Source organism: Oncorhynchus tshawytscha, linkage group LG30 (assembly GCF_018296145.1).
Source record: "Oncorhynchus tshawytscha isolate Ot180627B linkage group LG30, Otsh_v2.0, whole genome shotgun sequence".
Classification (NCBI taxonomy): Eukaryota; Metazoa; Chordata; class Actinopteri; order Salmoniformes; family Salmonidae; genus Oncorhynchus; species Oncorhynchus tshawytscha.
This window is the reverse complement of record NC_056458.1, coordinates 6,760,918-6,788,263: the sequence shown is the minus strand read 5'-3', so window position 1 is coordinate 6,788,263 and position 27,346 is coordinate 6,760,918. Positions and strand designations below refer to the sequence as shown.

The following is a 27,346-nucleotide window of genomic DNA, read 5'->3' as shown; positions in this document are numbered from 1 at the left end:
TATTTTTACTGGTGTGGACGTTTAAGATCCAGGACTGTGTCTTTAAGACATTGGCATTTAGTATTATTTTGGACATTTCATCTTCAGATTTCTATCAGATGTTTTTAAACCTCGATTTTTTGCATTGGATGCTTCTCAATCCACCACACTTCCGCATCTGCGACATCCCAAAAATCTGTCCTCTTCCATGCTTCATGGTGGGAACCACATGCAGAGATCATCCATTCACCTACTCTGCGTCTCACAGACACGGCAGCTGGAACCAAAAATCAAACATTGGTACTCATCAGACCAAAGGACATATTTCCCCGAGTCTAATGTCCATTGGCTGTGTTTCTTGGCCCAAGCAAGTCTCATCTTCTTATTGGTGTCCTTTAGTAGTGGTTTCTTTGCAGCAATTCGACCCTGAAGGCCTGATTCACAGTCTCCTCTGAACAGTTGATGTTGAGATGTGTCTGTTACTTGAACTCTGTGAAGCATTTTTTTGGGCTGCAATCTAAGGTTGGTAACTCTAATGAACTTATCCTCTGCAGCAAAGGTAGCTCTGGGTCTTCCTTTCCTGTGGCAGTCCTCATGAGAGCCAGTTTCATCATAGCTCTTGATGGTTTTTGTTACAGCACTTGGAGAAACTTTAAAAGTTCTTGACATTTTCCGGATTCACTGACCTTCATGTCTTAACGTAACAATGGACTGTCATTTCTCTTTGCTAATTTGACCTGTTCTTGCCGTAATTGTGGACTTGGTCTTTTACCAAATATCTGTATACCACCCCCTACCTTGTCACAACACAACTGATGGGCTCAAACTCATTAAGAAATTCAACAAATTAACAAGGCACACCTGTTAATTGAAATTAATTCCAGGTGACTACCTCATGAAGCTGGTTGAGAGAATGCCAAGTGTGTACAAAGCTGTCATCAAGGAAAAGGGTGGCTTACTTTGAAGAAACTCAAATATAAAACATATTTAGATTTCTTTAACACGTGTTTGGTTACTACATGATTCTATGTGTGTTATTTCACAGTGCTGACGTCTTCACTATTGTTCTACAATGTAGAAAATAGTAAAAAATAAAGAAAAACCCTTGAATGAGTTGGTGCGTCCAAACTTTTGACAGGTACTAGGACCCCCTACAGGGGTCCTAAAATTCAAAATCAAATAGCTAAATGATCCATAGTATGACCATCTTAAAACAATTCCATGTGTCAGCTTTGTGATGGCCACTCCAATACCTTGACTTTGTTGTCCTTAAGCCATTTTGCCACAACTTTGGAAGTATGCTTGGGGTCATTGTCCATTTGGAAGACCCATTTGCGACCAAGCTTTAACTTCCTGACTGATGTCCTGAGATGTTGCTTCAATTTATCCACATCATTTTCCATCCTCATGATGCCATCTATTTTGTGGACCCCCTACAGGGGTCCTAAAATTCAAAATCAAATAGCTAAATGATCCATAGTATGACCATCTTAAAACAATTCCATGTGTCAGTGTTGCACCCCCCCCATAGTGGCCTTCAGATGCAACAACATACAAATCACACCATACATTATTGTTTGAAGGTTTATTAAATGGTACATCTTATGCTAATGACCCATGCACAATGTTTACAATAGTTCCATTTTTTTAATTAACTGCTATGCTGCTTTAGTTAGTAATAAGACACACTACAGTAGGTTTGAACTGTTCAAATGTGTTCTCTTTTAACCTGAATTTCTAAATCCCTGGTTGCTTAGTCTTCCAAGTAAAAATCTTGCCTTCTTTTGGTGCATTATTTATCAAAACACAATACAGTCCAAGTGGAACCAATGACTGACCACTCACATCTGTGCATATACACACCGAAATAAACTTAATTTGGACAACACAGCATCCTGCAAGTCACGATAGGTTTTGTCCTTGACTTGTAGCAATCAAAGTCACCAATCTAAGACACAAATGATACCAGCTCAGAGGTTTCAGACTTTTGAGGGATCATGCATAGCTCATTACTTTGTAGATCAAGGAAGAAAAGATACCACAAAACTTGCAATGCATGGGTTGATGGCAATCTGGATTATAATGAGGAACGTTATTGTACAGATTCTTTATGTTGACTTTGAGTTGCAGTACTATTTGACCTGGGTTCAAGTATTATGGCACATGCCACAAACCCAATCACACAGCATGTTGGAAACATACACTATGACAACAAGCTCGAGACTCTTGGGAGTTAATCATGTCCAGGGAGATACGAGCTAGCGAGCTAGCCTGAGGCATCCACAGCCAGAATTGAAAACTGTAGACTTTTCAGTGGAACAATCTAATTGAATGATCAGTGCATACTAAACTACATTAGGTGGATTCAGAGCAATATGAAACTTTCAATCCTAAGAGGAAGAATACTGCAATAGCAAAGGCAACTTACTGATATGATATTCTAAATCTGTATATGTGGGGTCTTTCACTATAAAACAAATGTTTAAGGAGAGGACATCACCAGTCTGTGCTTCTATCCAACTACAGAATAAAAGCTTTTGTTCTCAAATGAGATTTAACTAGCTTAGCTAACTGCTTCAGATCATAACAGGCAGTCAAGAGTCAATTACTTCATGGGCACTTCCTTTCATTGAGACACACACACACCCACGTTTCAGACACCACACTAACAACTGCTCTAAGCGATACATGGCATGACACAGATATCTATGACTATCATTACGATATTATTTGACAAGTATAGTAAATCTATTAATATTACTGTCACTTAAGTTCCATTGTCCAAGGCTATGAGGACAGATGTATTATAGGAGAAGGTTGAAGGTTAATGGACATTCAAGGTTGGAGACCAACAAAGGAGGGTCAAAACTACATTCAGAGTGCCTTCTCTCTCTCATCTCAAGAGGTGCAGAGACTTCCATCCTCAATAACATCAGATAATGCAGATCATTTCCCTCTGCTCCTTCCATCATGGCTTGCCAGTCCAGGGTTCTGAAATTTAAAAAGTCATCATAAGATTCTGTGTGTTTGAGAGAAGCTACCCACTGGGCACAAACGTTGTTTGAACAAAATTTGTCAATGTATTGTGACTCGGACTCCACATGGAAAATACATTGGATTGGAAAAAAGTCCTCAACTGTTGTTTTGAGGGTGAAATTTCAACCACAGGATATCATCATGGTAACCAAATTTCAATGTAGACAAACCATATATAAAATATGATGAATTTGTACCGTTAAAACAATGTCAGATCTCCAACATTATAGCCACTACCAGAATATAAACTATAGGCTGGGCAGCACCTCCTACTGGAGAATTGATCTACCTACAGCTACCCTTTAGTCTAGCCACCCAGGGACTACAGTGCCTTGCGAAAGTATTCGGCCCCCTTGAACTTTGCGACCTTTTGCCACATTTCAGGCTTCAAACATAAAGATATAAAACTGTATATTTTTGTGAAGAATCAACAACATGTGGGACACAATCATGAAGTGGAACGACATTTATTGGATATTTCAAACTTTAACAAATCAAAAACTGAAAAATTGGGCATGCAAAATTATTCAGCCCCTTTACTTTCAGTGCAGCAAACTCTCTCCAGAAGTTCAGTGAGGATCTCTGAATGATCCAATGTTGACCTAAATGACTAATGATGATAAATACAATCCACCTGTGTGTAATCAAGTCTCCGTATAAATGCACCTGCACTGTGATAGTCTCAGAGGTCCGTTAAAAGCGCAGAGAGCATCATGAAGAACAAGGAACACACCAGGCATGTCCGAGATACTGTTGTGAAGAAGTTTAAAGCCGGATTTGGATACAAAAAGATTTCCCAAGCTTTAAACATCCCAAGGAGCACTGTGCAATCGATAATATTGAAATGGAAGGAGTATCAGATCACTGCAAATCTACCGTCCCTCTAAACTTTCAGCTCATACAAGGAGAAGACTGATCAGAGATGCAGCCAAGAGGCCCATGATCACTCTGGATGAACTGCAGAGATCTACAGCTGAGGTGGGAGACTCTGTCCATAGGACAACAATCAGTCGTATATTGCACAAATCTGGCCTTTATGGAAGAGTGGCAAGAAGAAAGCCATTTCTTAAAGATATCCATAACAAGTGTTGTTTAAAGTTTGCCACAAGCCACCTGGGAGACACACCAAACATGTGGAAGAAGGTGCTCTGGTCAGATGAAACCAAAATTGAACTTTTTGGCAACAATGCAAAACGTTATGTTTGGCGTAAAAGCAACACAGCTCATCACCCTGAACACACCATCCCCACTGTCAAACATGATGGTGGCAGCATCATGGTTTGGGCCTGCTTTTCTTCAGCAGGGACAGGGAAGATGGTTAAAATTGATGGGAAGATGGATGGAGCCAAATACAGGACCATTCTGGAAGAAAACCTGATGGAGTCTGCAAAAGACCTGAGACTGGGACGGAGATTTGTCTTCCAACAAGACAATGATCCAAAACATAAAGCAAAATCTACAATGGAATGGTTCAAAAATAAACATATCCAGGTGTTAGAATGGCCAAGTCAAAGTCCAGACCTGAATCCAATCGAGAATCTGTGGAAAGAACTGAAAACTGCTGTTCACAAATGCTCTCCATCCAACCTCACTGAGCTCGAGCTGTTTTGCAAGGAGGAATGGGAAAAAATTTCAGTCTCTCGATGTGCAAAACTGATAGAGACATACCCCAAGCGACTTACAGCTGTAATCGCAGCAAAAGGTGGCGCTACAAAGTATTAACTTAAGGGGGCTGAATAATTTTGCACGCCCAATTTTTCAGTTTTTGATTTGTTAAAAAAGTTTGAAATATCCAATAAATGTCGTTCCACTTCATGATTGTGTCCCACTTGTTGATTCTTCACAAAAAAATACAGTTTTATATCTTTATGTTTGAAGCCTGAAATGTGGCAAAAGGTCGCAAAGTTCAAGGGGGCCGAATACTTTCGCAAGGCACTGTATATAGCATTTGCAAAGTCATCAAAAGTTATGGTCTCAATTCAACCCAGAATTCAACCAAAAAAAATCGACAATATAATAGGCCCAGGATTTCAAGCTCTGGTTGATTTCAAATGTCATGATTGGTTGACAACACAACCAAATATCAACTTTTAAGGAGAGTTACAGTATATTCTGCTTGAATAGTTCCATCTGCCACTGACTTAGTCTGGCTTCAGTTCAATTTTGTCTCCATCACAACCAAAAATAAAAGTTAAAGAATATGTTTTTTTTCTATAATTTGTAGACAAATTGGAATTAAAGCAAGACTAAGTGAGTGGCAGATGGAAGTATCCAAGCAGAAGAAAAATCTCCTTCAAATGTCGATATTTGGTTGCATTGACAACCAAACACAATAGAACTTTTGAAATACAATAAATAGCCTATTAGCTTGTCTACAAGTTAGCAAATTATATGTTGGATTCACACCTCTAAAGTTAGAGAATGGGATTAAGCCAACAGCTCAGATGTACCTATGGCTAGTCCTATCTCCTTTAAAATGTTCATATTTGGTTGCATTGTCAAGCAAACACAATTCACTATTACTTTTATAATACAGTAAGTAGTCTAGAGTAAATGCTCTTTTACAAACTAATGTAAAATTCAACCATTAAACAAGTAACAGATCCATGGCCACATTGAGTTTACTGTAACTATTAGATGTCTTCGTATGTAATCATATAAAGTGTGCTAGTTCAATATAGCAAGTATAGGTCATAGCAGGTCTGTGGATATGTTCACAATTGCTGTAACAATCGGCGCAGAATCTCAAACGCCATTGATCACTTGCACGATGTACTTCTCATGTATTCTCAACTGCAATCCAGGTCATTTGGTTCTGCTATTAGTTGAATCACAGTGATAACACAATCTGTTGCATAAATAAACAAAATATCTGACATTTTATTCCCAGTAGAACTTTGCTGTGCTTTTAAGATGGTTGAAAGCTTAGTGGTGACACATTGGAAATTCAACTATCTTTTGGCAGTCTTTTTGAGCGGGTTGTAGGTTGTAATCTCATTGAGCAACGCCTCAACCAAATATTACCCAATTATCCACCTTGAAATGACGTGATGTGCCCAGCGTGCAGTGCAAGCACTTGAGATGCCAGCGTGAGAGAGGTATTGTGGCAACCTGAGCGGTGTGTATTTTAACATGTGAGCGTAAGATATTATTCTCATTCTCACATGCATTTTTATGTACCTGGCAACTGGATGTTGTGCTTGTATGAGGGTGGAGGATGAGCTTGGAATCGGCGCCGGGACTGTAGAGCCCGTCGATCAGGTTCTTGTTGCAGTCTCCTAGGCTGTCCACGTGGGAGAGTTTGGGGTAGGCCACATGACCCGTCAGGTCCAGCAAATCTTCCAGGGCTCGGGTATTACTCATGGCGTTTTCCTGGACCTCATTGACTGGGGAGAACTCTGGGATGGAGATAAGTTCCTCCTTGGAAACTGGGCTGAGAGGGGAAGAGGGAGCAACATTTATGAATATCATAATGGTTATTCCACCGATCGAATTACTACTATGACCATATCTGTACATCTATGGGGCATGCGGTCCTTGGGTAATCAAGGGCGGATATGAGGGGAGTAATTTATTATGCAAATTGTTAAATGCGAAGCCATTTTTACTATCAATATTCCTCAGGGTATGAGAAAAGGCTGTGGTAAAGCTAAGCGTCCAAATAGGACTCTGATGAGACAATATCACTAATACTCTAAGAATAACAAACATAGATGCGGTAAAGAGGTCATTGGAACTCGACAAAAGCAATGGAAATGCCATGGAAACACGTGGGGGAAAGATCCCAAACGTCCTCATCGCCCCCCAGCTGTTGTTTATGTGTATTTCACACTAAGTTGAGGTAAAAATATGAGTATAATTATTGTATGGATGTCAACCCCAATACATGTTCATGTCACCATCACCAATCAACTCCATTACGCATTTAAAAAAAAACAGTGATCTGGGTCAACAGCATCAATGCAACAGTATAACTTTACGTCCGTCCCCTCGCCCATACCCGGACTCGAACCAGGGACCCTCTGCACACAGACAACAGTCACCCACGAAGCATCGTTACCCATCGCTCCACAAAAGCCACGGCCCTTTCAGAGCAAGGGGAACCACTACTTCAAGGTCTCAGAGCAAGTGACGTCACCGATTGAAATGCTATTAGCGCGCACCACCGCTAACTAGCTAGCCATTTCACATCCGTTACACTAGCACTCCTAGCAGCTGGTACGAACAGGTGTTTGCATTTATCAATTACTTCTTCTAAACCTGAAAAGGGACAACTTACAAATGTTATGCAGCAAAAACAAACGTGTATCCAAATCTGACTTTAGTAACCCCATCATGGGCCTGTTACAATACATCAATCATGACAGATTTGTACATATATCCACTTTGTTAGATCAGTTTTGTTGACTGTGTGCCAATCCGGCATCCTTCTATCACCCACGGTATGCTTTCCATATACCTCTTTCTCGCATTTATAGCTAGGTTCCTGGCATGGTGGGCAATGTGTTTGTAACTGTTCATACTAACCAGTACCCCTAGAATGTATTGGTTCCACATCATGCATTCCTGTAGATAGAAATGGCCTTGCTCTGATGGCTTACCTGACCTCCATGGACTGCACCTCATCATACGCCCCACGGCTCTTCACATCCAGAAGCTCCAGGTTGATGAGTGGAGGTGGGGGTAGGCCCACTGGTAGGAGTGCCAGGGACAGTTTGTTGGTCTGCACCCCTTGTCCGATAGTCTGTGTGGTCAGCGTCACGTTTACTTGAGTACTCTCCTCGGTTTTGAGCTGAGCAGTGGCTTGGCTGCTCACCTTGGTACCCTCCTGGTTCTTCACCTGTACATTCACTTGTGCATTCTCCTGCTTGATCACGTGGGAAGGGACCTTTCCCTTCACTAAGACACTCTCTTGCTTGAGAGCCTGGGCTGCACCCTGTCCATTTACTTGTTGAGCGTTCTGTCCCTTTTCCAGAATATTCTTCAGTGGGGTCACCTGATCAGTGGCTTGCCCCTTCACCAGGGCACTGTCCTGCTTGTTGGCGCAGGCAGCGGCCTGCCCATTAACCTGAGACTCAGCTTTTGGGTTTTCATGCACATTCACCTGAGCATTCGTTTCAACGTTCATCTTTGAGCTCATCTGCATATCCCCTGTAGAGAACAGAAATATCACATTGCACAGGACTATTCCCCGAGAAAGGGCACCACATGACCTGGCCAAGGATGGCTGAAATTAAAGAGATGCTAATTACACACAAATCCCATGCCTCCTCTAAAATCATGTCAGGCTATTTAAGCGACCTACTGTATCTTACTGCGACAAAAGCATTGTCACATTAGTTAAGTCCATGGCCCTAACCCTAACCTATATGCACCACTTTGGGAAACATTTCATGAGCTACCTTTGCGAGCCAGAGTGGCTTCCAATTTCAAGTAGACAGGCATATTTGCTAATGTCCTCTGTTCTACATGAGCAAACAAAATAAAGAAATGCATATGGGTCCTTCTCTTTAATTGCATTACATTTTCTAAATATATAAAGTTACATGCTGAGGGCTGCATTGTGGCAGGGACAGAGGAGTTATAAAATAGCCAAAGACCTTGAATGGATGGCCTTGAATACAATCTAGGATGCCGAGTGAATCTGATCCTCTCCTGAGGACAGGTATTGGAAAACCACTGCTACATCACAGCCATGCAGGAGTCCCCTATATTGGTGGAAAAGTACTGGGATCGCTCACCCACCAGACTACCCACTGCTGCCACTGGGTGGGACTCCTACATTTATACATTCATAGTGTCTTTCCTGCTGGGGTGAGCAGGCAGGCAGAGTATCAGTGGGTGAATGGGTCACCTACCTGGTGGTGAGACCGGTTGAGTCTCCACCTGCCCCTCCTCCTGCTTCAATATGGAACACAGATGGAGGCAACATCTATTATTCCACAGCAAATAAGAGGACAATTATGTATAGTATTGTGCGATTAAGACCTGCGGTAATCAGGACGCATAAACCAATGTATCAACAATGATACAATTTAATCATGATAATGATCACAACATAGATATGAAAACAAAAGCTCTTGGGGGAGGGGGGGGGTACAAGCCGCAAAGTGTATCCTGTATTGGTATGCAATACCTGACAAGATCACACAACAACACGTGGGTAATATAGGAGTCAGCAGGTCTCTTTGCTTGAGGCGTGCAGAGCTATGAGAACGGCAGGCATCTCTACAGTACCTTCATCTCTTCCTGGTTCTCATCGCTCTTCCTGGTTCTCTTCATTATCTCCTCAATTCTCTGTGGAGACGTAGCAACATACAGACGTTGATATATACTGAGAGCTGCAGGCTGGGTATGAGATATACTGATTAATTCAATAATAATTGAATTTGGAGTCATAAAAACCTTCTTCCTCAGCTGTCTCTCCTCCTCCTCTTGCAGCTTCAGCATCTCTCTCTCCTGACGCTGACTCTCTGCATCCTTCTGAGCCTGAAACTCGCCCTCTTCCTTCTGTATTGATAAAGACGAAGGATTTATGCTTGGAATAATGTAAGACATGTACTGTGCATATACACAACGTTACACACAAACATGCACCAGAGAAACATATCACCATACATACAGTGACCCCCCCACTGTGACCCCTGACCTCTCTGTCCATCTGGACCTGTAGCTCCTTCTCCCGGACCTCCCTTTGCTGCTTCTCCTCTTCCGCTCTCTTCCTGCGGAGGTCCTCCTGTCTGCTCTTCTCCTCCTCCTGTCGTGCCCGCTCCTCTGCCTTTCTCCTCCTCAGCTGCTCCGCCTTCAGACTGAGTGACACAGACAGACATGATGACTTACAGTATACCCTCTCAGTCACAGACACGGACAAGCAGACACCATCGATGCATCATTGTACAGGCACACAGAGAGACACAGTGACACACAGTTTCCTTACCGTTCCTTCTCCTCCCGCTCACCATGTTGTTTCTCCTCCAACTCCTTCTGCACCCTGGCCAGGCGCCTACGCTCCGCTAGCAGTCTGGATGCTTCCTCTGCGTTTGTCGTCCCGGCAACTCCTTTCCCTGTTGTTGTCACTGGTGATGGCTCTGTCACAAGGACAACGGCAGACATCAGTGTGCATTGAAACAGGTGCCCAATGCACTGACAGGTGTACTTAATGATTGACATACACAAGACGATTGGTAAACAGTAGAGTTTCACCTGTGATCTTATCTGCATTCAGTTCACTGCTGGTGGACTTTGGCATCTTCTTATCTGGGGTGTCTATTTTGGAGGCTTTCTTATCAGATGTGTCAGTCATAGAGTCCTTTCTTTCAGAAATCTCACCTTTTAAGTTCATACCGGGGGTCTCAGTTTTGGGGAATCTCTTTTCTGGGGTCTCAGTTTTGGCCAGTTTTTTTTCAGGGTTGTCTGCTTGGGAAGACTTCTCAGGGCTCTGGATATCAGACATACTTTTCACAGGGGTTTCTGGCTTGGAGACATTTCTGTCATTGATGTTGTTGTGACTTTTGGCTTCTTCAACATGTCCATCCTCCTTTTTGCCGTCGGGAACCGGGGTGGTGGGTCTGTGCCTGATGGGAGAGGGGTGGTACTGGCGCACAGTGCAGGGAGACTGAGTACGGCTCTTAGGCAGCAACCTACAACCAGAAGGACATTATTATCCTCTGTCATAGTAACAAGGACATACCACACGGATACAGCAGCAGGACAGCGAGTCTTACTTGGGGGTGGCGGGGGAGGCTGAGCGTCTGGTGTACATGGCTGGGGATTCTGCTCTTCTCACAGAGGAGCCTGTCGCTGGGGAGCCAGTCCTTCTCTCTTTGCGTAACCTCTCTTTCTGAAAGCACACACAAGATAATGTGTGTGTTCCCGGATGTAATCATGCCAACATGGCCCTACCAACTGCTAGCAGGGTTCTGCTCTGGTTTCTCTCTATTCTATAACCAAGTGTGTACGTAAGACAAGTCTGACCTTGGGGGTTTGAGGGGTTGAGCGAGATCCTGCTGGTGACTCCTCTGGAGAGCCCTGGAGCCTCCGTCGATCAACCCGGCTTGGCGAGCCCCGATAGGATGACCTGTGGGGGCTGCAGGGAGCTGCACAACGACAGGCATCAGAGGTCAGAGGTCAAAATAATAATAATCAAGTGAAGTAGTATTGTAGTCAAAGGAGATACAAAGTAGTAATTCTATGTTTTTAGATCAATACCCACAGTATAGGTATGGAGGACATTAACAATACTATCAATTGTTTAAATCAAATCATACAAACTATTTTGTCTTTCACATGTTTATTCGTGGCAAGTTGGAGTGATGTGCGGCATGCGCACACATTTTAATTAACTAGGCAAGTCAGTGAAGAACAAATCCCCTCCCCTAACCCGGACCACGCTGGGCATTGTGCGCCGCCCTATGGGACTCCCGATCACAACCGGTTGTGATACAGCCCGGTAGTGATGCCTCTAGCACTGAGACGCAGTGCCTTAGACCGCTGCGCCACTCGGGAGCCTAAAATAAAATCACAAAGAGTAAATAAAATTGCATGTAGAAAAAAGAAAAAAAAACATCCACACACGCTGTTGATGCCCAAAACGTTTATGCTGACGCAACATTCCCTCTGCCATTTTATCAGAGGTGTAGTAAGCGGGTACTCGCACGTAAACGTTGTTGCTTTACCTTTTTTATTTTACTCAGGCATTTACCCACCGGAAAAAGGGATTGAAAGTATAGGGAGCGTTACTTTACTTCTTGCGGACGGCAATCTGCGTTTATCCACCTATTTTTGTTTTACCACTACATATAAGGCATGCCCAACTAAGCAACACTGTTGCAAGTATCTTAGCATGTAGGCATTTCTTCTCCTTGGCACGCCAAAACATTAGAGACAGCAGTCCCGCCAGGAAACACGCATATCTACACCCTCAGACACACGTTCACAAAAGCCAGACCTTGACATAAAGTGGATAGACAAGTGTCTATCTGCAGAACTACAAATGCTGCCATGCATTCCCTACTCTCTGCATCACCAATGATAGAAGTTTCTAGGGGCTATTACCTATCTGGAAATATTTACTGCCAATGTGCAAAAAAATAGTCAGTCCAGATGTATTCTCTAGGTGTTACCTGTGCATCGGTGGCAGGGCAGATGGAGGTCTGCTGCACTGTGGCACCTGGCCATAGAGGAGTGAGTGTGGGTAAGGAGGCGGTGGACCATCAGGTTCTCCACAGAGTTCAGGTGACAGCGCTGGGCTGATGGAGGGGTCAGGGGTCAATGGAGGTGTTGGGAAGAGGGGACGGAGATGAGGACGACAAAACAAAACAACGTATGACCATGAGGGACATGAGACAGATAAATGAAGGTGCAAGAATCACACGGGGAGGAGGAGCGGGCTAAGAATACTAGTTCAAGACTAGTGAGTACAACCGGAGAATGGAAAGGATGTAGGGAGGGTCTGCATCAAAAAATGGTTTGACACTGACAATGATAGCTATTAGCAGTGGTGGTGGTGAGTAGCAGATGCAGAAGTCGTAGTGTACAGGGTAGTAGTAGTAGTACTAGTGGTGATACTACCGAGGAGTAGTAGTAGTACTAGTGGTGATACAACGAGGAGTAGTAGTACTAGTGGTGATACAACCGAGTAGTAGTAGTAGTACTAGTGGTGATACTAACGAGGAGGAGTAGTAGTACTAGTGGTGATACTAACGGGGAGTAGTAGTAGTAGTACTAGTGGTGATACTAACGGGGAGTAGTAGTACTAGTGGTGATACTACAGAGTAGTAGTAGTAGTAGTAGTGATACAACCGAGGAGGAGTAGTAGTAGTACTAGTGGTGATACTACCGAGGAGGAGTAGTAGTAGTGCTAGTGGTGATACTACATGTAGTAGTACTAGTGGTGATACTAACAAGGAGTAGTAGTAGTAGTAGTACTAGTGGTGATACTAACGGGGAGTAGTAGTACTAGTGGTGATACTACAGAGTAGTAGTAGTAGTAGTAGTGATACTACCGAGGAGGAGTAGTAGTAGTGCTAGTGGTGATACTACCGAGGAGGAGTAGTAGTAGTGCTAGTGGTGATACTACATGTAGTAGTACTAGTGGTGATACTAACAAGGAGTAGTAGTAGTAGTAGTACTAGTGGTGATACTAATGGGGAGTAGTAGTAGTAGTACTAGTGGTGATACTACCGAGGAGTAGTAGCAGTAGTACTAGTGGTGATACTACCGAGGAGGAGTAGTAGTAGTGCTAGTGGTGATACTACATGTAGTAGTACTAGTGGTGATACTAACAAGGAGTAGTAGTAGTACTAGTGGTGATGCTAATGGGGAGGAGTAGTAGTAGTACTAGTGGTGATACTACCGAGGAGGAGTAGTAGTAGTGCTAGTGGTGATACTACATGTAGTAGTAGTACTAGTGGTGATACTAACAAGGAGTAGTAGTAGTAGTAGTACTAGTGGTGATACTAATGGGGAGGAGTAGTAGTAGTACTAGTGGTGATACTAACGAGGGGGGGTAGTAGTAGTAGTAGTAGTAGTGGTGATACTAACAAGGAGTAGTAGTAGTAGTAGTACTAGTGGTGATACTAACGGGGAGGAGTAGTAGTACTAGTGGTGATACTAATGGGGAGGAGTAGTAGTAGTAGTACTAGTGGTGATACTAATGGGGAGGAGTAGTAGTAGTACTAGTGGTGATACTAATGGGAAGGAGTAGTAGTAGTACTAGTGGTGATACTAATGGGGAGGAGTAGGAGTAGTACTAGTGGTGATACTAATGGGGAGGAGTAGGAGTAGTACTAGTGGTGATACTAATGGGGAGTAGTAGTAGTAGTACTAGTAGTGATACTAACAAGGAGGAGTAGTAGTAGTACTAGTGGTGATACTAATGGGGAGGAGTAGGAGTAGTACTAGTGGTGATACTAATGGGGAGGAGTAGTAGTAGTACTAGTGTTGTTACTAATGAGGAGTAGTAGTACTAGTGGTGATACTAACGAGGAGGAGTAGTAGTACTAGTGGTGATACTAACGGGGAGGAGTAGTAGTAGTACTAGTGGTGATACTAACGATGAGTAGTTGTAGTAGTACCTAGTGGTGATATTACAGAGGAGTAGTAGTACTAGTGGTGATGCTAACGGGGAGTAGTAGTAGTACTAGTGGTGATACTACAGCGGAGTAGTAGTAGTAGTAGTAGTAGTACTAGTGGTGATACTACAGAGGAGTAGTAGTATTAGTGGTGATACTACAGAGTAGTAGTAGTAGTAGCAGTAGAACTAGTGGTGATACTAACAAGGAGTAGTAGTAGTACTAGTGGTGGTACTACAGAGGAGTAGTAGTAGTACTAGTGGTGATACTAATGAGGAGTAGTAGTAGTAGTACTAGTGGTAATACTATGAGGAGGAGTAGTAGTACTAATGGTGACACTAACGAGTAGTAGTAGTAGTACTAGTGGTGATACTAACGAGGAGTAGTAGTAGTAGTACTAGTGGTGATACTAACGAGGAGTAGTAGTAGTAGTACTAGTGGTGATACTAACGAGGAGTAGTAGTAGTACTAGTGGTGATACTACGAGGAGTAGTAGTACTAGTGGTGATACTACGAGGAGTAGTAGTACTAGTGGTGATACTAACGAGGAGGAGTAGTAGTACTAGTGGTGATACTAACGAGGAGGAGTAGTAGTACTAGTGGTGATACTATGAGGAGTAGTAGTAGTAGTACTAGTGGTGATACTACGAGGAGTAGTAGTAGTACTAGTGGTGATACTAACGAGTAGTAGTAGTACTAGGGGTGATACTAACGAGGAGTAGTAGTAGTACTAGTGGTGATACTAACGAGGAGTAGTAGTAGTACTAGTGGTGATACTAACGAGGAGTAGTAGTAGTACTAGTGGTGATACTACGAGAAGTAGTAGTAGTACTAGTGGTGATACTACGAGGAGTAGTAGTACTAGTGGTGATACTAACGAGGAGGAGTAGTAGTACTAGTGGTGATACTACGAGGAGTAGTAGTAGTACTAGTGGTGATAGTAACGAGTAGTAGTAGTACTAGGGGTGATACTAACGAGGAGGAGTAGTAGTACTAGTGGTGATACTATGAGGAGTAGTAGTAGCAGTAGTATTTGTGGTCATACTACAAGGAGGAGGAGTAGTAGTAGTACTAGTGGTGATACTACGAGTAGTAGTAGTACTAGTGGTGATACTACGAGGAGTAGTAGTAGTACTAGTGGTGATACTACGAGGAGGAGTAGTAGTACTTATGGTGATACTACGAGGAGGAGTAGTAGTACTAGTGGTGATACTAACGAGGAGGAGTAGTAGTAGTAGTACTAGTGGTGATACTAACGAGGATGAGGAGTAGTACTAGTGGTGATACTAGTAGAAAGAGTAGTAGTACTTTTTCAAATTGGAGGGCTACCTGTTCCTGTGCATGTTGAATGCAAATACTGCTCATCACTTCATTATTATTGGGTTGTTTTCACTCATGGGGATGGGATGGGCTCTCTGAAACAAAAAAATAACACTAAGTATTTGTATGGGTGAGATAGAGATTGGTAAAGATGCATAAAAGCACTGAGAATGTCCAACCTCAACCAGAGTGTTTTGACTGAGTGACATATGCCTTCAACAAGGAGGGAGAGGAGGTTTCAAACAATGAAAAGGAGGAAGTGAAGTGGTGTACATGTCCCCTGTTCCTTGGCTCTTTGTGTACTGTAAATTCCCTAGTGCCTGTCATTTCCTAATGGATATCTTCTTCGCTCTGAATCCCAAAACCCTACACCTCTATTTTCATCCCAATGCTTGCTCTTTTTCGACCCGGGATCGACTTGGAAGAACCAAAATACAACTAAGACATCAAGATACCCAAGCTGAGCATATGCACACACGTCAAAAATGTATAAAAAGCAGCAATTACACAATGTCAATGTGCACTTTGTACAATAGTACTTGTACAACGTACACATTGACTTTTCACACATATCCTCATGCTTTCTGATTCAGTTGTTGCACATGCATTCTGGGAAATATACATAAAATCTTTGAGTTGGCATGACATTTCCCCTCAAGCCAAACTGCCATGAGAGCAGTGGTCATTGTGGGGTGGATAGAAGGACGGGGCAGGGGATTGGTGGACCGAACGGGAGGGGTTCATAACATTACCGGATTCGCTGGCAGCAGGAAGGGGGGCGGCGAGTTCATGGGGAAAGGTGGAGGCAAGGAGAGGGGCATTCTCACAGTCACCTATAGGCAGCAGGCGGAGCAGAGCAGAGAGAGCATAGCGTTATGATCAGAGCAGCCACTTGTGTCTTTACCTGATGACCCCCTGATACACCTCTGCACCCAGCAGGGCGCTCCTGTAGACAACTGGGGAGGTAAACCCATGCAGCAAGGCTGGAGGCAATGAGCAGGCCAGGGAGAAAGTCTCTCTCTCTCACACATACACACCTTTGTCCACCATATATCCCACTATGACCCAATCCAAATCACACATACAGTACATAAGTCATAAACATATTCAGAAAACTGCATGAAAATCAGCGTTCTAGGTTTCGAACATGTTTTTGTATCTCAGTCCTCCATCCCCCCACCTCATCATAATCCTGAAAATGCAACAACCCTGAGGAGTGCCCCAGGATAGAAGCCATCAATAATGCCCTGAAGCAGTAACCAGTATGTTGTCAATTTTAAAACTGTCTGTTTTGCTCCCCTCTGGGTTGACTGGACTGATGACTATTTCCATGGTTTACGACAGGTCTGGGACAGGCTGACACAGAGACATCACTGTCTGACCTTGAGTCTCGATTCGAAGGGCAGAGGAGCCATCAGCTAGCAGCAGCTTCCCCCAAAAATACCTATCATGTGTTAGTATATCTGATGGACTACTTGTGTGATTTGTATCTGACAGAGAGCAACACCAAATGTGTATCCTATCACTTTAGAAGCCAGAAGGGACATGCCAAATTGAATTAGCCTAGAACATGCATTGCTGTCCCTTCCAAAAGTCCCTCCCTCCCTCCATGCCTCGCACCATTCCTCCTTCCAGTCACAGCTTCATCATTCACATCTCATTGCACCCTCATCTCCAGCTCCCCGCTGTGGACTCACCCTGTGCTCCTCCAGGTCCGCCCCATGTCCAGCGTTTGGGCCTCTGCTCCAGCTGCAGGCTGCGTTCCAGGGAGCGTTTCATCAGAGCCTCCAGCCGCTCCTGGTTGTGCCGTTCCAGGACCGGGAAGACAAGGGACTCTGTCACTGAGCTGCTCCCCTGGCCACACAAGGACCAGGCTAGTCGCTCCATGACCACAACCTCTCCTCTGACACAGCACGGTACAGTCTTAACAGAGCAGGCAGATACAGACCACAGCTGCTTGGGACTCCACCCCTCCGATCATACACCCAAGCAGACACAAAGAGACACTCTGACACATTCAGTTTCTCAGCAGCAACAGTATTGACAGGTTGGAGAATAGCTCCCCTTTCCTTTATCTGATACCCCCCCTTTTATTTTTATGGATGCCTGTTCTACTCAGGCTTCCCGAGTAAAATATCTTCCTAGTTAGTTAACCCTTCCCCACCCACAGTTTTGCCATGGTACACAGCCCAACAGAGCAGGAGACAAAGCCATCTGGTGGGTGATCAACCATTGCCAACATCTCTCCATTTAAATGTGCTCCATCTTTTCCTCCTATCTATATCCCTGCTCTTTCTTTTTATTTCTTCCTATCAAACACATAAAAGATGTGGACATGTATCGGCAAATGGAACTACACACAGACGGAGCCAGCACAATAACAAAATTATTATTATATTATTATACAGAATGACCAAGCATGGGTGAAAACGTTTTTTTTTTAAATAAATCTTAAATGAGTAACAGAAAATAAAATATGACATTAGCCACACCCCATAGGCTCCTTCTGAATTTCTATTGGTCTAAAATGACATCACCCAGAGGATATAATCCATTTAATGGGAACACACATACACATAGATAATCAATCTGTGTGAGATGGATGGCCAAGGGAAATGCTGTGTAATCCAAAACATGTCACAAAAATCCTCATTGTGCATACACTTACGAGAGCAGACAAAAATGATAAATCAAGTTATTTCACTTAACCTTATTAGACCAAATTAAGTCTTTCTTGAAAGGTTAAACGGTGAGATCAATGTAGGCTACAAATCCTAACAATAAATGGCCTTAGAAAGTGGCAGTGTGTGACATGGTTTCAAAAGACATATCTGTGGATAACTTTGTGCTCAGCAGATAGCTTGGGACCCATCGAGGAATTGAGGGCAATGACAAAACAGGATTAGGATCCGATTAAGCAAATGGAATGACATAGATATTCATTAAAGAGTCTGATGAGGTTCCTAAGATTTACATATAGACCAACACCAGCATTCCCAGAAGCCAGTGTTGAATGGTGTGCAGGGTGGGAAGGACTAATCTAGAAGGGGAGGGTGGGGTTGCAAATCCTATCTAATATCTGATTGGGAGACAACGTTAAGTACAGAGCATAGTGTAATTAATGAACCACAGGATTTTAGTCAATTAAAGAGCATATGTCCCTGCATATCTTTTAGAATAGGCTGTTGCTGTACTTGCCCACACATACAATCAAAAACAGTACATCCAAACGGTACAATAAACATACAAACTTTTTACTGAAACTGAACTGGAGGTGAAAAAGCTGTCTGAGTGTGAGGACAGAGGGTGATTACATCATGCACTGGAGACGAAGGAATCTAAATATAGATGTAGTGCAGGGTTCCCCAACTGGCGGCCCGCGGGCCGAATTTGGCCCACATGTGATCTTATTTGGCACCACAATTTTATAGAGGGAAAACATATATAATAAATATATATATAGAACAAAATTGTTCCGCGTCTGACTCTAGTTGATGATCCCTAATGTAGTGGCTAAGTGATGAGTCTGACCTTCTCCTCCTCCAGCCTCTGCCTCCTCTTTTCCTCCACAGCAGCTCTGCGGACCTCCTCTCTCTGTCTCTGCTCCTCCAGCTTCCTCCAGCGTTCCTCCACCGTACGCTCATACTGCAGCTGAGCCCGCCGCTCTTTCTCCCTGATTGCCTGCTCTCGCACAGCTGGAAACACCAACCAACACATTCAGATCACGACCCTCTAAAACACTATTATAACAACCCACAACAATTCCAGAGCTTTGCTTCCTTAAACTGCACATTTACTGGCTGCCGGTTCTATAGGGCAAAATTAGAGCATTTTTGCTAACCTGCTACAATACAAATACTGGTTTCAATAAGAAGTGATTTCCATCAGTCTCAATACTTGAAAGAAAATGTCAGGAACATCACTTACCTAGACCTTTATCTCTCTCCTCACGTCTCTCTTTGGCTAAACGCATCCGGTCATCTGTCCTCAGATACCCTTCCACGTCTGAGATTTTGGGATATAAAGATCAACACAGAGAAACAGACAAGCTAGACAGAAACAGAGCAAGGAGAGACATTCCAAAGAGATAGTGAGGGAGAGATGTGTTTATAGAGAGGACCCAGTGAGGGAGAGATGTGTTTATAGAGAGAACCCAGTGAGGGAGAGATGTGTTTATAGAGAGAACCCAGTGAGGGAGAGATGTCTTTATAGAGAGGACCCAGTGAGGGAGAGATGTCTTTATAGAGAGAACCCAGTGAGGGAGAGATGTGTTTATAGAGAAGACCCAGTGAGGGAGAGATGTGTTTATAGAGAAGACCCAGTGAGGGAGAGATGTGTTTATAGAGAAGACTCAGTGAGGGAGAGATGTGTTTATAGAGAAGACCCAGTGAGGGAGAGATGTGTTTATAGAGAAGACCCAGTGAGGGAGAGATGTGTTTATAGAGAAGACCCAGTGAGGGAGAGATGTGTTTATAGAGAAGACCCAGTGAGGGAGAGATGTGTTTATAGAGAAGACCCAGTGAGGGAGAGATGTGTTTATAGAGAAGACCCAGTGAGGGAGAGATGTGTGTACAGAGAGGACCCAGTGAGGGAGAGTTGTGTTTATAGAGAAGACCCAGTGAGGGAGAGATGTGTTTATAGAGAGGACCCAGTGAAGGAGAGATGTGTTTATAGAGAGCCCAGGACCCAGTGAGCCCAGGACCCAGAGAAAGGGAGATATGTTTATAAGGGGACCAAGTGAGGGAGAGATGTGCAGGGGAGCTAACAACCACAGTGGGGGTGGGACTTACACTGTTTACCTGCATGATTGTTAGTGTTGTTGCCTGGCAGAAGTAAAGTGGAGGGGAGCCCATTGAGCTGGGGCCTCTTCTCTGTGCCCGAGGGTGGGCTCAGCACCTCATCTGATATAGGAGAGACAACAGTCCCCACATTTTATCAGCAGAGGAAGGCAGTGCTGTACATAGCACTGAACTGCAGTACTACTTTGAGACTGCAGAGGGAGACAGTGCCATGCTCTTTGTTCAGTGAGAGTAAAGTTCTGAGGGTAAAACGATCGCAGCCAGGGCAGTAGATAACTGTTGGATTGCCAAGCAATCCAAGGATGGACTGTGTATGTGCTATGTTTTAAGGTGTCCCAGCAAAAAATCTATTTAAAATGTAATCAGTTGTATGATAATTACTAAAGCAAAAGGATCTTGCCTTTGCCAGAAATTGCACTCTAAAATTTGATTTTAGGCCAGTTCATATTATAAACATCTAATTATGCTTTTATTGTGGTCACTGTAGGAATCTTGAAAAACATCTTCTTGGGGAAAAAAGTGTCTTATAGTAATCATTAAAATGATTGAAACAATGACTCCCCTTGACACGCAAGTACCAAAGAATTCAAATCTACCCAATTCTGCCATGGTAAATTGTGATTGTTGTAATTATGGAAAGTCATTCTGTGAAGTACCTTTCCAATTCAGATAAGCGCCAAAGAAAATCCTTTTAAAATGTTAAGAGTGTGGGTGAGCCATCGGCATCTTACTGTGTTTCGCAGCTAGGCTCCCTGGATAGAGTGCCACACGGGCTGGGGAGCCATGGCCGTTGCTTTGGGATCTCTTCTCTGCAACTGATGGTTGAGTCAATCCTTTGGCGGGAGAAAGAGGCAAACACATGAAGAAGAAAAAATTAGAAGACAGGTAAATACAGTGGGGCAAAAAAGTATTTAGTCAGCCACCAATTGTGTAAGTTCTCCCACTTAAAAAGATGAGAGAGGCCAGTAATTTTCATCATATGTATACTTCAACTATGACAGACAAAATGAGAAAATAAATCCAGAAAATCACATTGTAGGATTTTTAATGAATTTATTTTCAAATTATGGTGGAAAATAAGTATTTGGTCAAAAACAAAAGTTTCTCAATACTTTGTTATATACCCTTTGTTGGCAATGACAGAGGTCAAAAGTTTTCTGTAAGTCTTCACAAGGTTTTCACACACTGTTGCTGGTATTTTGGCCCATTCCTCCATGCAGATCTCCTCTAGAGCAGTGATGTTTTGGGGCTGTTGCTGGGCAACACGGACTTTCAACTCACCCCAAAGATTTTCTATGGGGTTGAGATCTGGAGACTGGCTAGGCCACTCCAGGACTTTGAAATGCTTCTTACAAAGCCACTCCTTCGTTGCCCGGGCGGTGTGTTTGGGATCATTGTCATGCTGAAAGACCCAGCCACGTTTCATCTTCAATGCCCTTGCTGATGGAAGGAGGTTTTCACTCAAAATCTCACGATACATGGCCCCATTCATTCTTTCCTTTACATGGATCAGTCGTCCTGGTCCCTTTGCAGAAAAACAGCCCCAAAGCATGATGATTCCACCCCCATGCTTCACAGTAGGTATGGTGTTCTTTGGATGCAACTCGACATTCTTTATCCTCCAAACACGACGAGATGAGGTTTTACCAAAAAGTTCTATTTTGGTTTCATCTGACCATATGACATTCTCCCAATCTTCTTCTGGATCATCCGCATGCTCTCTAGCAAACTTCAGACGTGCCTGGACATGTACTGGCTTAAGCAGGGGGACATGTCTGGCACTGCAGGATTTGAGTCCCTGGCGGCGTAGTGTGTTACTGATGGTAGGCTTTGTTACTTTGGTCCCAGCTCTCTGCAGGTCATTCACTAGGTCCCCCCGTGTGGTTCTGGGATTTTTGCTCACCGTTCTTGTGATCCTTTTGACCCCACAGGGTGAGATCTTGCATGGAGCCCCAGATTGGAGGGAGATTATCAGTGGTCTTGTATGTCTTCCCATTTCCTAATAATTGCTCCCACAGTTGATTTCTTCAAACCAAGCTGCTTACCTATTGCAGATTCAGTCTTCCCAGCCTGGTGCAGGTCTACAATTTTGTTTCTGGTGTCCTTTGACAGCTCTTTGGTCTTGGCCATAGTGGAGTTTGGAGTGTGACTGTTTGAGGTTGTGTACAGGTGTCTTTTATACTGATAACAAGTTCAAACAGGTGCCATTAATACAGGTAACGAGTGAAGGACAGAGGAGCCTCTTAAAGAAGAAGTTACAGGTCTGTGAGAGCCAGAAATCTTGCTTGTTTGTAGGTAACCAAATACTTATTTTCCACCGCAATATGCAAATAAATTCATTAAAAATCCTACAATGTGATTTTCTGGAATTTTTTTCTCTCATTTTGTCTGTCATAATTGAAGTGTACCTATGATGAAAATTACAGGCCTATCTCATCTTTTTAAGTGGGAGAACTTGCACAATTGGTGGCTGACTAAATACTTTTTTGCCCCACTGTAAGTCTAGGATAGATGGCAGCCAGGCCATTGATTTATTCTGGACTAGATTACACACAGCAGCCATAATCTGGCCCTGTTACTTCTGCATCACTCACCAAAATCTAATACAGCTCCCAGTCAAGGAGCGACCCATCAAATCACAACATTGGGTTGTACTAGGAAACTAGGTACTAACCTAGGAAGTGAGGGGTCCTTTCCAGACCCAGAGTAAGCCTATTTATTAAAAAGCACTTTTGATTGGGACTCTCCATATCCTGTTTTTAGAGTAGGCTATAGACTTATACGGCCAGGACCGGCCGTACAGGTAGGCTACTAACACCTGTCACATGTCTTTAACCATTGATGAAAGGCCTGTGATGTTGTGTGCTGGTGAGAATCCATGTTTAATGCCCCTCTTTAAATATGTGTCCACTCCATAACAATAAGGCCTCAAAACCCAGATGCAGCTATATGCTTTTGATCATCCCTAAATTCAAGGCTACATTCTGGGCTTTTTGAGTACAAATCACACTTTTTTGCTCACATTGGTACCAAGTTTATTACAGTTGTGTTCTTATTTCTATTTTTTTTTTGTGCATTTTTTATTTTAAATTCAGTTTAGTTTCAGACCTGATTTGCTATTTTTTTAAATATAGTTTTAGTTTTTTTGGGATGTCACTTCTTGCAACTGTGGAGCAGTAATAGTTAAGCGATTAATAAGGTGTTGGGTCAGGTCATAGGTCAGGTGTAAGTGATAAAGTAAATCTCAATGTGACTTGGATTTAAAGGGAATAGCGTCGAGACTGGTGCCCCAAAAAATAGGGTGGAAAAAAATAGGGTGGTGACTCTCTCACCCATGTTCACATCGATCTACTGCTTTTTAACTTTAATAGTACATGTAAGAAGAATCAAATCAAATAAGATTCTACTTACATGTACTACTAAACGATTTACCTAGACGATTTACTGGAAAAAAATGTTTTTACTGTAATCGTAATGAATGCATAAACGAATGGATGAATAAAATGAATTGAGGGGAGATGGGATTTGTATTTCACAGTATATTATTGAAATGACATGGGATTGGTGCAAGCAGGTTGGCTACTATAGGTAATGTGTTTACATGTTACAGAATATCAATGAATATTGTGTTTTATATCACGTACACTTCCAGAGGTCTTAACAAAGGCTTCCAAACGGGCAGCACCGGAAGGGCAAAATAATGGGGCACCACTTTATTTTATCTTCATTTAACTAGGCAAGTCAGGTAAGAACAAATTCTTATTTACAATAACGGCCTACTCCGGCCAAACCCCAATGACGCTGGGCCAATTGTGCGCCCGCCCTACCACATACCAGTTAAATTGGTATGGTTTAAAAAGTTTAAGGTTTTCGTCACTTCAAGAATCAGGTATTCTACTATATTCTGTGTGATAGAATAACAGTACCATTCAAAATACAGCAATTACTTCCCCGTTCACCATTACTTCCCAAAATGTACCATCATTTACAGTATGCTGCGATAAAACTTTTCACAGTATTTTACTGTTGATAATACTCCAAATTACAATATGAATTACAGTTGTTACAGTTTAGCGATAGTGACGCACAAGCCAGATCTGTTTGAAAACATCGCCATCTCCTGGCCGCATTTACCCACCAGATTCAGTAGCTTGAACCCCCCCATCCCCCCAAATAAATAAATAAATAAAAACAAAACATTTTCATTATGGTTTTTATTTTAGTTAGTTTTGGAGTTAAAGATTTTTCAAACGGGTTTATTAAGTATTTTATTTCAGTTTACTAAATCGTTTTTTCATGATTGGTTTTCGTTTCCATTTTAGTTTACTATAATAACTTTGGTACCAACGACAGAAAAACATCCTTGGACACCGACATCTAGGTTATGCGGGTTAAAAATAGATCAAAACATATAAGTACGCGTAATGTAGCCTGTGACAGAGCCAATCAATTTGTCAATTAAAAAGGTGCGTGTTTTGTCCTTCTGCATCTTGATGATTTAACAACTAGGCTATTCAGCTTTTATTTAGACAGCTGGCCGTAAAAGCAAACAATACAAATGGCCTCGGCTAGGCTTGATTATAGCCTAATGCTAGAGGATGAAGTGAAATGCACAATTTGAGGTAACAGAAATGTCATAGCAAAAAAAAAAATATGAAGAGAAACATTGGATATTGTTAACAATAGACCGTTCGTCTTTTATCCAGTTTACCTGTCAAGGCACCACTGGATGCTGCATTGACTGCCGTCTCCGCCATCTTCGTAGTCACCGGCGGATGCCACCAAACGCATGTATGAAATGTCGTAAACACCCCGCAGCGAAAGGCTCCAAATCAAGTCTAGGGAAACAGCATCGCCAGTTTCTACATTCAGGCGCAGGAGGAGAACATAGGCTACTATATCAGGGGATGTAGGCCTATCCGTTTCCCACTGCCTCAGCAATCAATATGTATGCTCGGCCGGAATGCTAACGGTGCACAGGCGGCCAGGAGAGCAGGAGGGTATTCGGATGAATGCGGCCATAGGCTACTATTAAGTTTGCTATTTTGAAGGTAACGTGTGATCGTAGCTGGTATCCTTGGTTAACTGTTGGCAGACGGAGAGAAAATGATGCGCTTCAGTTCAGGGCGTACTGGATGGAAATTATGAATATTCGACAGCGCAGCAGCGCTTCGCCCGCCGGTGTGCCGAAAATCTCTTCCCTGCCAGACCCCCCTTTCTAATTTCCTTAATTTTGTAGCAAACATCAGATTCAAGTACTTTCTATAGAACAAACTTCGTCAGGATAGGCAATCGAAATTATAAAGAATGTATGTGTGTTATATTAAACAGAGGGAATAAAATGTTGGCAAGCAATAAACCTTTCAGAACAACTATGGCTGAATTATTATCCTTACACTTTCAAAAATACTAGTCGAATAAGACATGGGAGAGATGACGAATTTTGGCAAAGATATTTATTTATAGACTAATACAAATCAGTAGCGGATTTAGGTACGGGCGACATGGGCAGCATCTTGCGGGCGCTGGGGGAGGGGGGCAGGGCGCCATACAAGCTACAACTGCCACATCCACTTGACACAAATAGCCAAACCGAAAACTGCATCATTGATGGAAGAACCAACTGTAGCCTAATTAAATTCCTGAAGTCAAAACGAAGTATTGAATTGCGTTCAATATCTTTAAACGTTGCCATTAAATAACTATACTGAACAAAAATAAACATGTCAAGTGTTGGTCCCATGTTTCATGAGCTGAAATAAAATATCCCAGAAATGTACCATATGCACAAAAAGCTTATTTCTCTAGAATGTTGTGTGCAAATTTGTTTACAACCCTGTTAATGAACATTTCTCCTTTGCCAAGATAATCCATCCACCTGACAGGTGTGGCATATCAAGAAACTGATTAAACGTAATGATCATACTACAGGTGCACCTTGTGCTGGGGACAATAAAAGGCCACTCTAAAATGTGCAGTTGTCACACAACACAATGCCACAGATGTCTCAAGTTTTGAGGGAGCGTACAGTTGGCATGCTGACTGCAGGAATGTCCACAAGAGCTGTTGCCAGAGAATTTAATGTTAATTTCTCTACCATAAGCTGCCGCCAACGTTGTTTTAGAGAATTTGGCAGTACGTCCCAACAGGCCTCACAACCGCAGACCATGTACATGCATGGCACGTACATATGTGGGTGAGCAGTTTGCTGATGTCAACGTTATGAACAGAGTGCCCCATGGTAGCGGTGGGGTTATGGTATGGGCAGGCATAAGTTTCGGACAACGAACACTATTGCATTTTATCTATGGCAATTTGAATGCAGAGATACCATGACGAGACCTGAAGCCCATTGTTGTGCCATTTATCCGCCACCATCACATGTTTCAGCATGATAATCCAAGGCCCAGTGTTGCAAGGATCTGTACACAATTCCTGAAAGCTGAAAATGTCCCAGTTTTTCCATGGCCTGCATGCTCACCAGACATGTCACCCGTTGAGCATGTTTGGTATGCTCTGGATCGAAGTGTACCATAGTGTGTTCCATTGGGACAATCTAACTGCACTGTCCAATTTACAGTAGCTATTACAGTGAAATAATACCATGCTATTGTTAGGAGTGCACAGTTATGAACTTAAATGTATCAATTGGGTGGCAGGTAACCTAGTGGTTAGAGCGTTGGACTAGTAACCGAAAGGTTGCAAGTTCCAATCCCCGAGCTGACAAGGTTAAAAAAAATCTGTCGTTCTGCTCCTGAACAAGGCAGTTAACCCACTGTTCCTAGGTCGTCATTGAAAATAAGAATTTGTTCTTAACTGACTTGCCTAGTTAAAGGTAAAATAAAAAAAATCAATTAGGTACATCTGGGCAGACTAGATCAATTTTGAACAGAAACGCAATGGATCAGTCTAAAACTTTGCACATACCCTGCTGCCAAAATCTAAATCGCACCTAACCTGGAATAATACACAGACCTTTCTCTTGCATTTCAAAGATGGGGGAAGAAAAAGTTTTTGTATTTGTACTTTTACCAGATCTAATGTGTTATATTCTCCTACATTAATTTCAAATTTACAAAGTGTTTCCTTTCAAATTGTATCAAGAATATGCATATCCTTGCTTCAGGTCCTGAGCTACAG

General features: G+C 42.8%; 1 protein-coding gene across 6 annotated transcripts; it reads right to left on the bottom strand.

Annotated features, from left to right (window-relative positions):
- Positions 1-1,549: 1,549 nt before the first annotated feature.
- Positions 1,550-25,405, bottom strand: map7d2a (MAP7 domain containing 2a). 6 transcript variants are annotated; one of them, XM_024394656.2, is made up of 19 exons: positions 24,918-25,405; positions 20,938-21,039; positions 20,198-20,308; positions 19,335-19,412; positions 18,939-19,102; positions 17,105-17,204; positions 16,160-16,240; positions 12,138-12,263; positions 10,990-11,111; positions 10,740-10,855; positions 10,219-10,655; positions 9,953-10,103; positions 9,665-9,824; positions 9,421-9,525; positions 9,253-9,312; positions 8,874-8,916; positions 7,617-8,166; positions 6,196-6,448; positions 1,550-2,970 (listed from the first exon to the last, which is right to left on the bottom strand). In XM_024394656.2, exons 1-19 carry the CDS (start codon positions 24,961-24,963, stop codon positions 2,926-2,928), a joined length of 2,850 nt encoding a protein of 949 aa, XP_024250424.1. In that variant the 5' UTR covers positions 24,964-25,405; the 3' UTR covers positions 1,550-2,925. The 6 variants fall into 6 exon arrangements, with proteins under 6 accessions (XP_024250424.1, XP_024250428.1, XP_024250425.1 ...); XM_024394660.2 differs by having other exon boundaries at positions 10,345-10,655; XM_024394657.2 differs by having other exon boundaries at positions 20,207-20,308.
- Positions 25,406-27,346: the final 1,941 nt, after the last annotated feature.

Bases quoted from the DNA above. Each gene is read 5' to 3' on its own strand.
- map7d2a (XM_024394656.2), bottom strand. From the start codon at position 24,963: ATGGCGGAGACGGCAGTCAATGCAGCATCCAGTGGTGCCTTGACAG. The intron at 16,241-17,104 runs GTGAGTCCACAG...TGCTGCCTATAG, and splicing joins CGGACCTGGAGGAGCACAGG to GTGACTGTGAGAATGCCCCT. The intron at 8,167-8,873 runs GTAGGTGACCCA...TGTTCTCTACAG, and splicing joins TCAACCGGTCTCACCACCAG to GGGATATGCAGATGAGCTCA.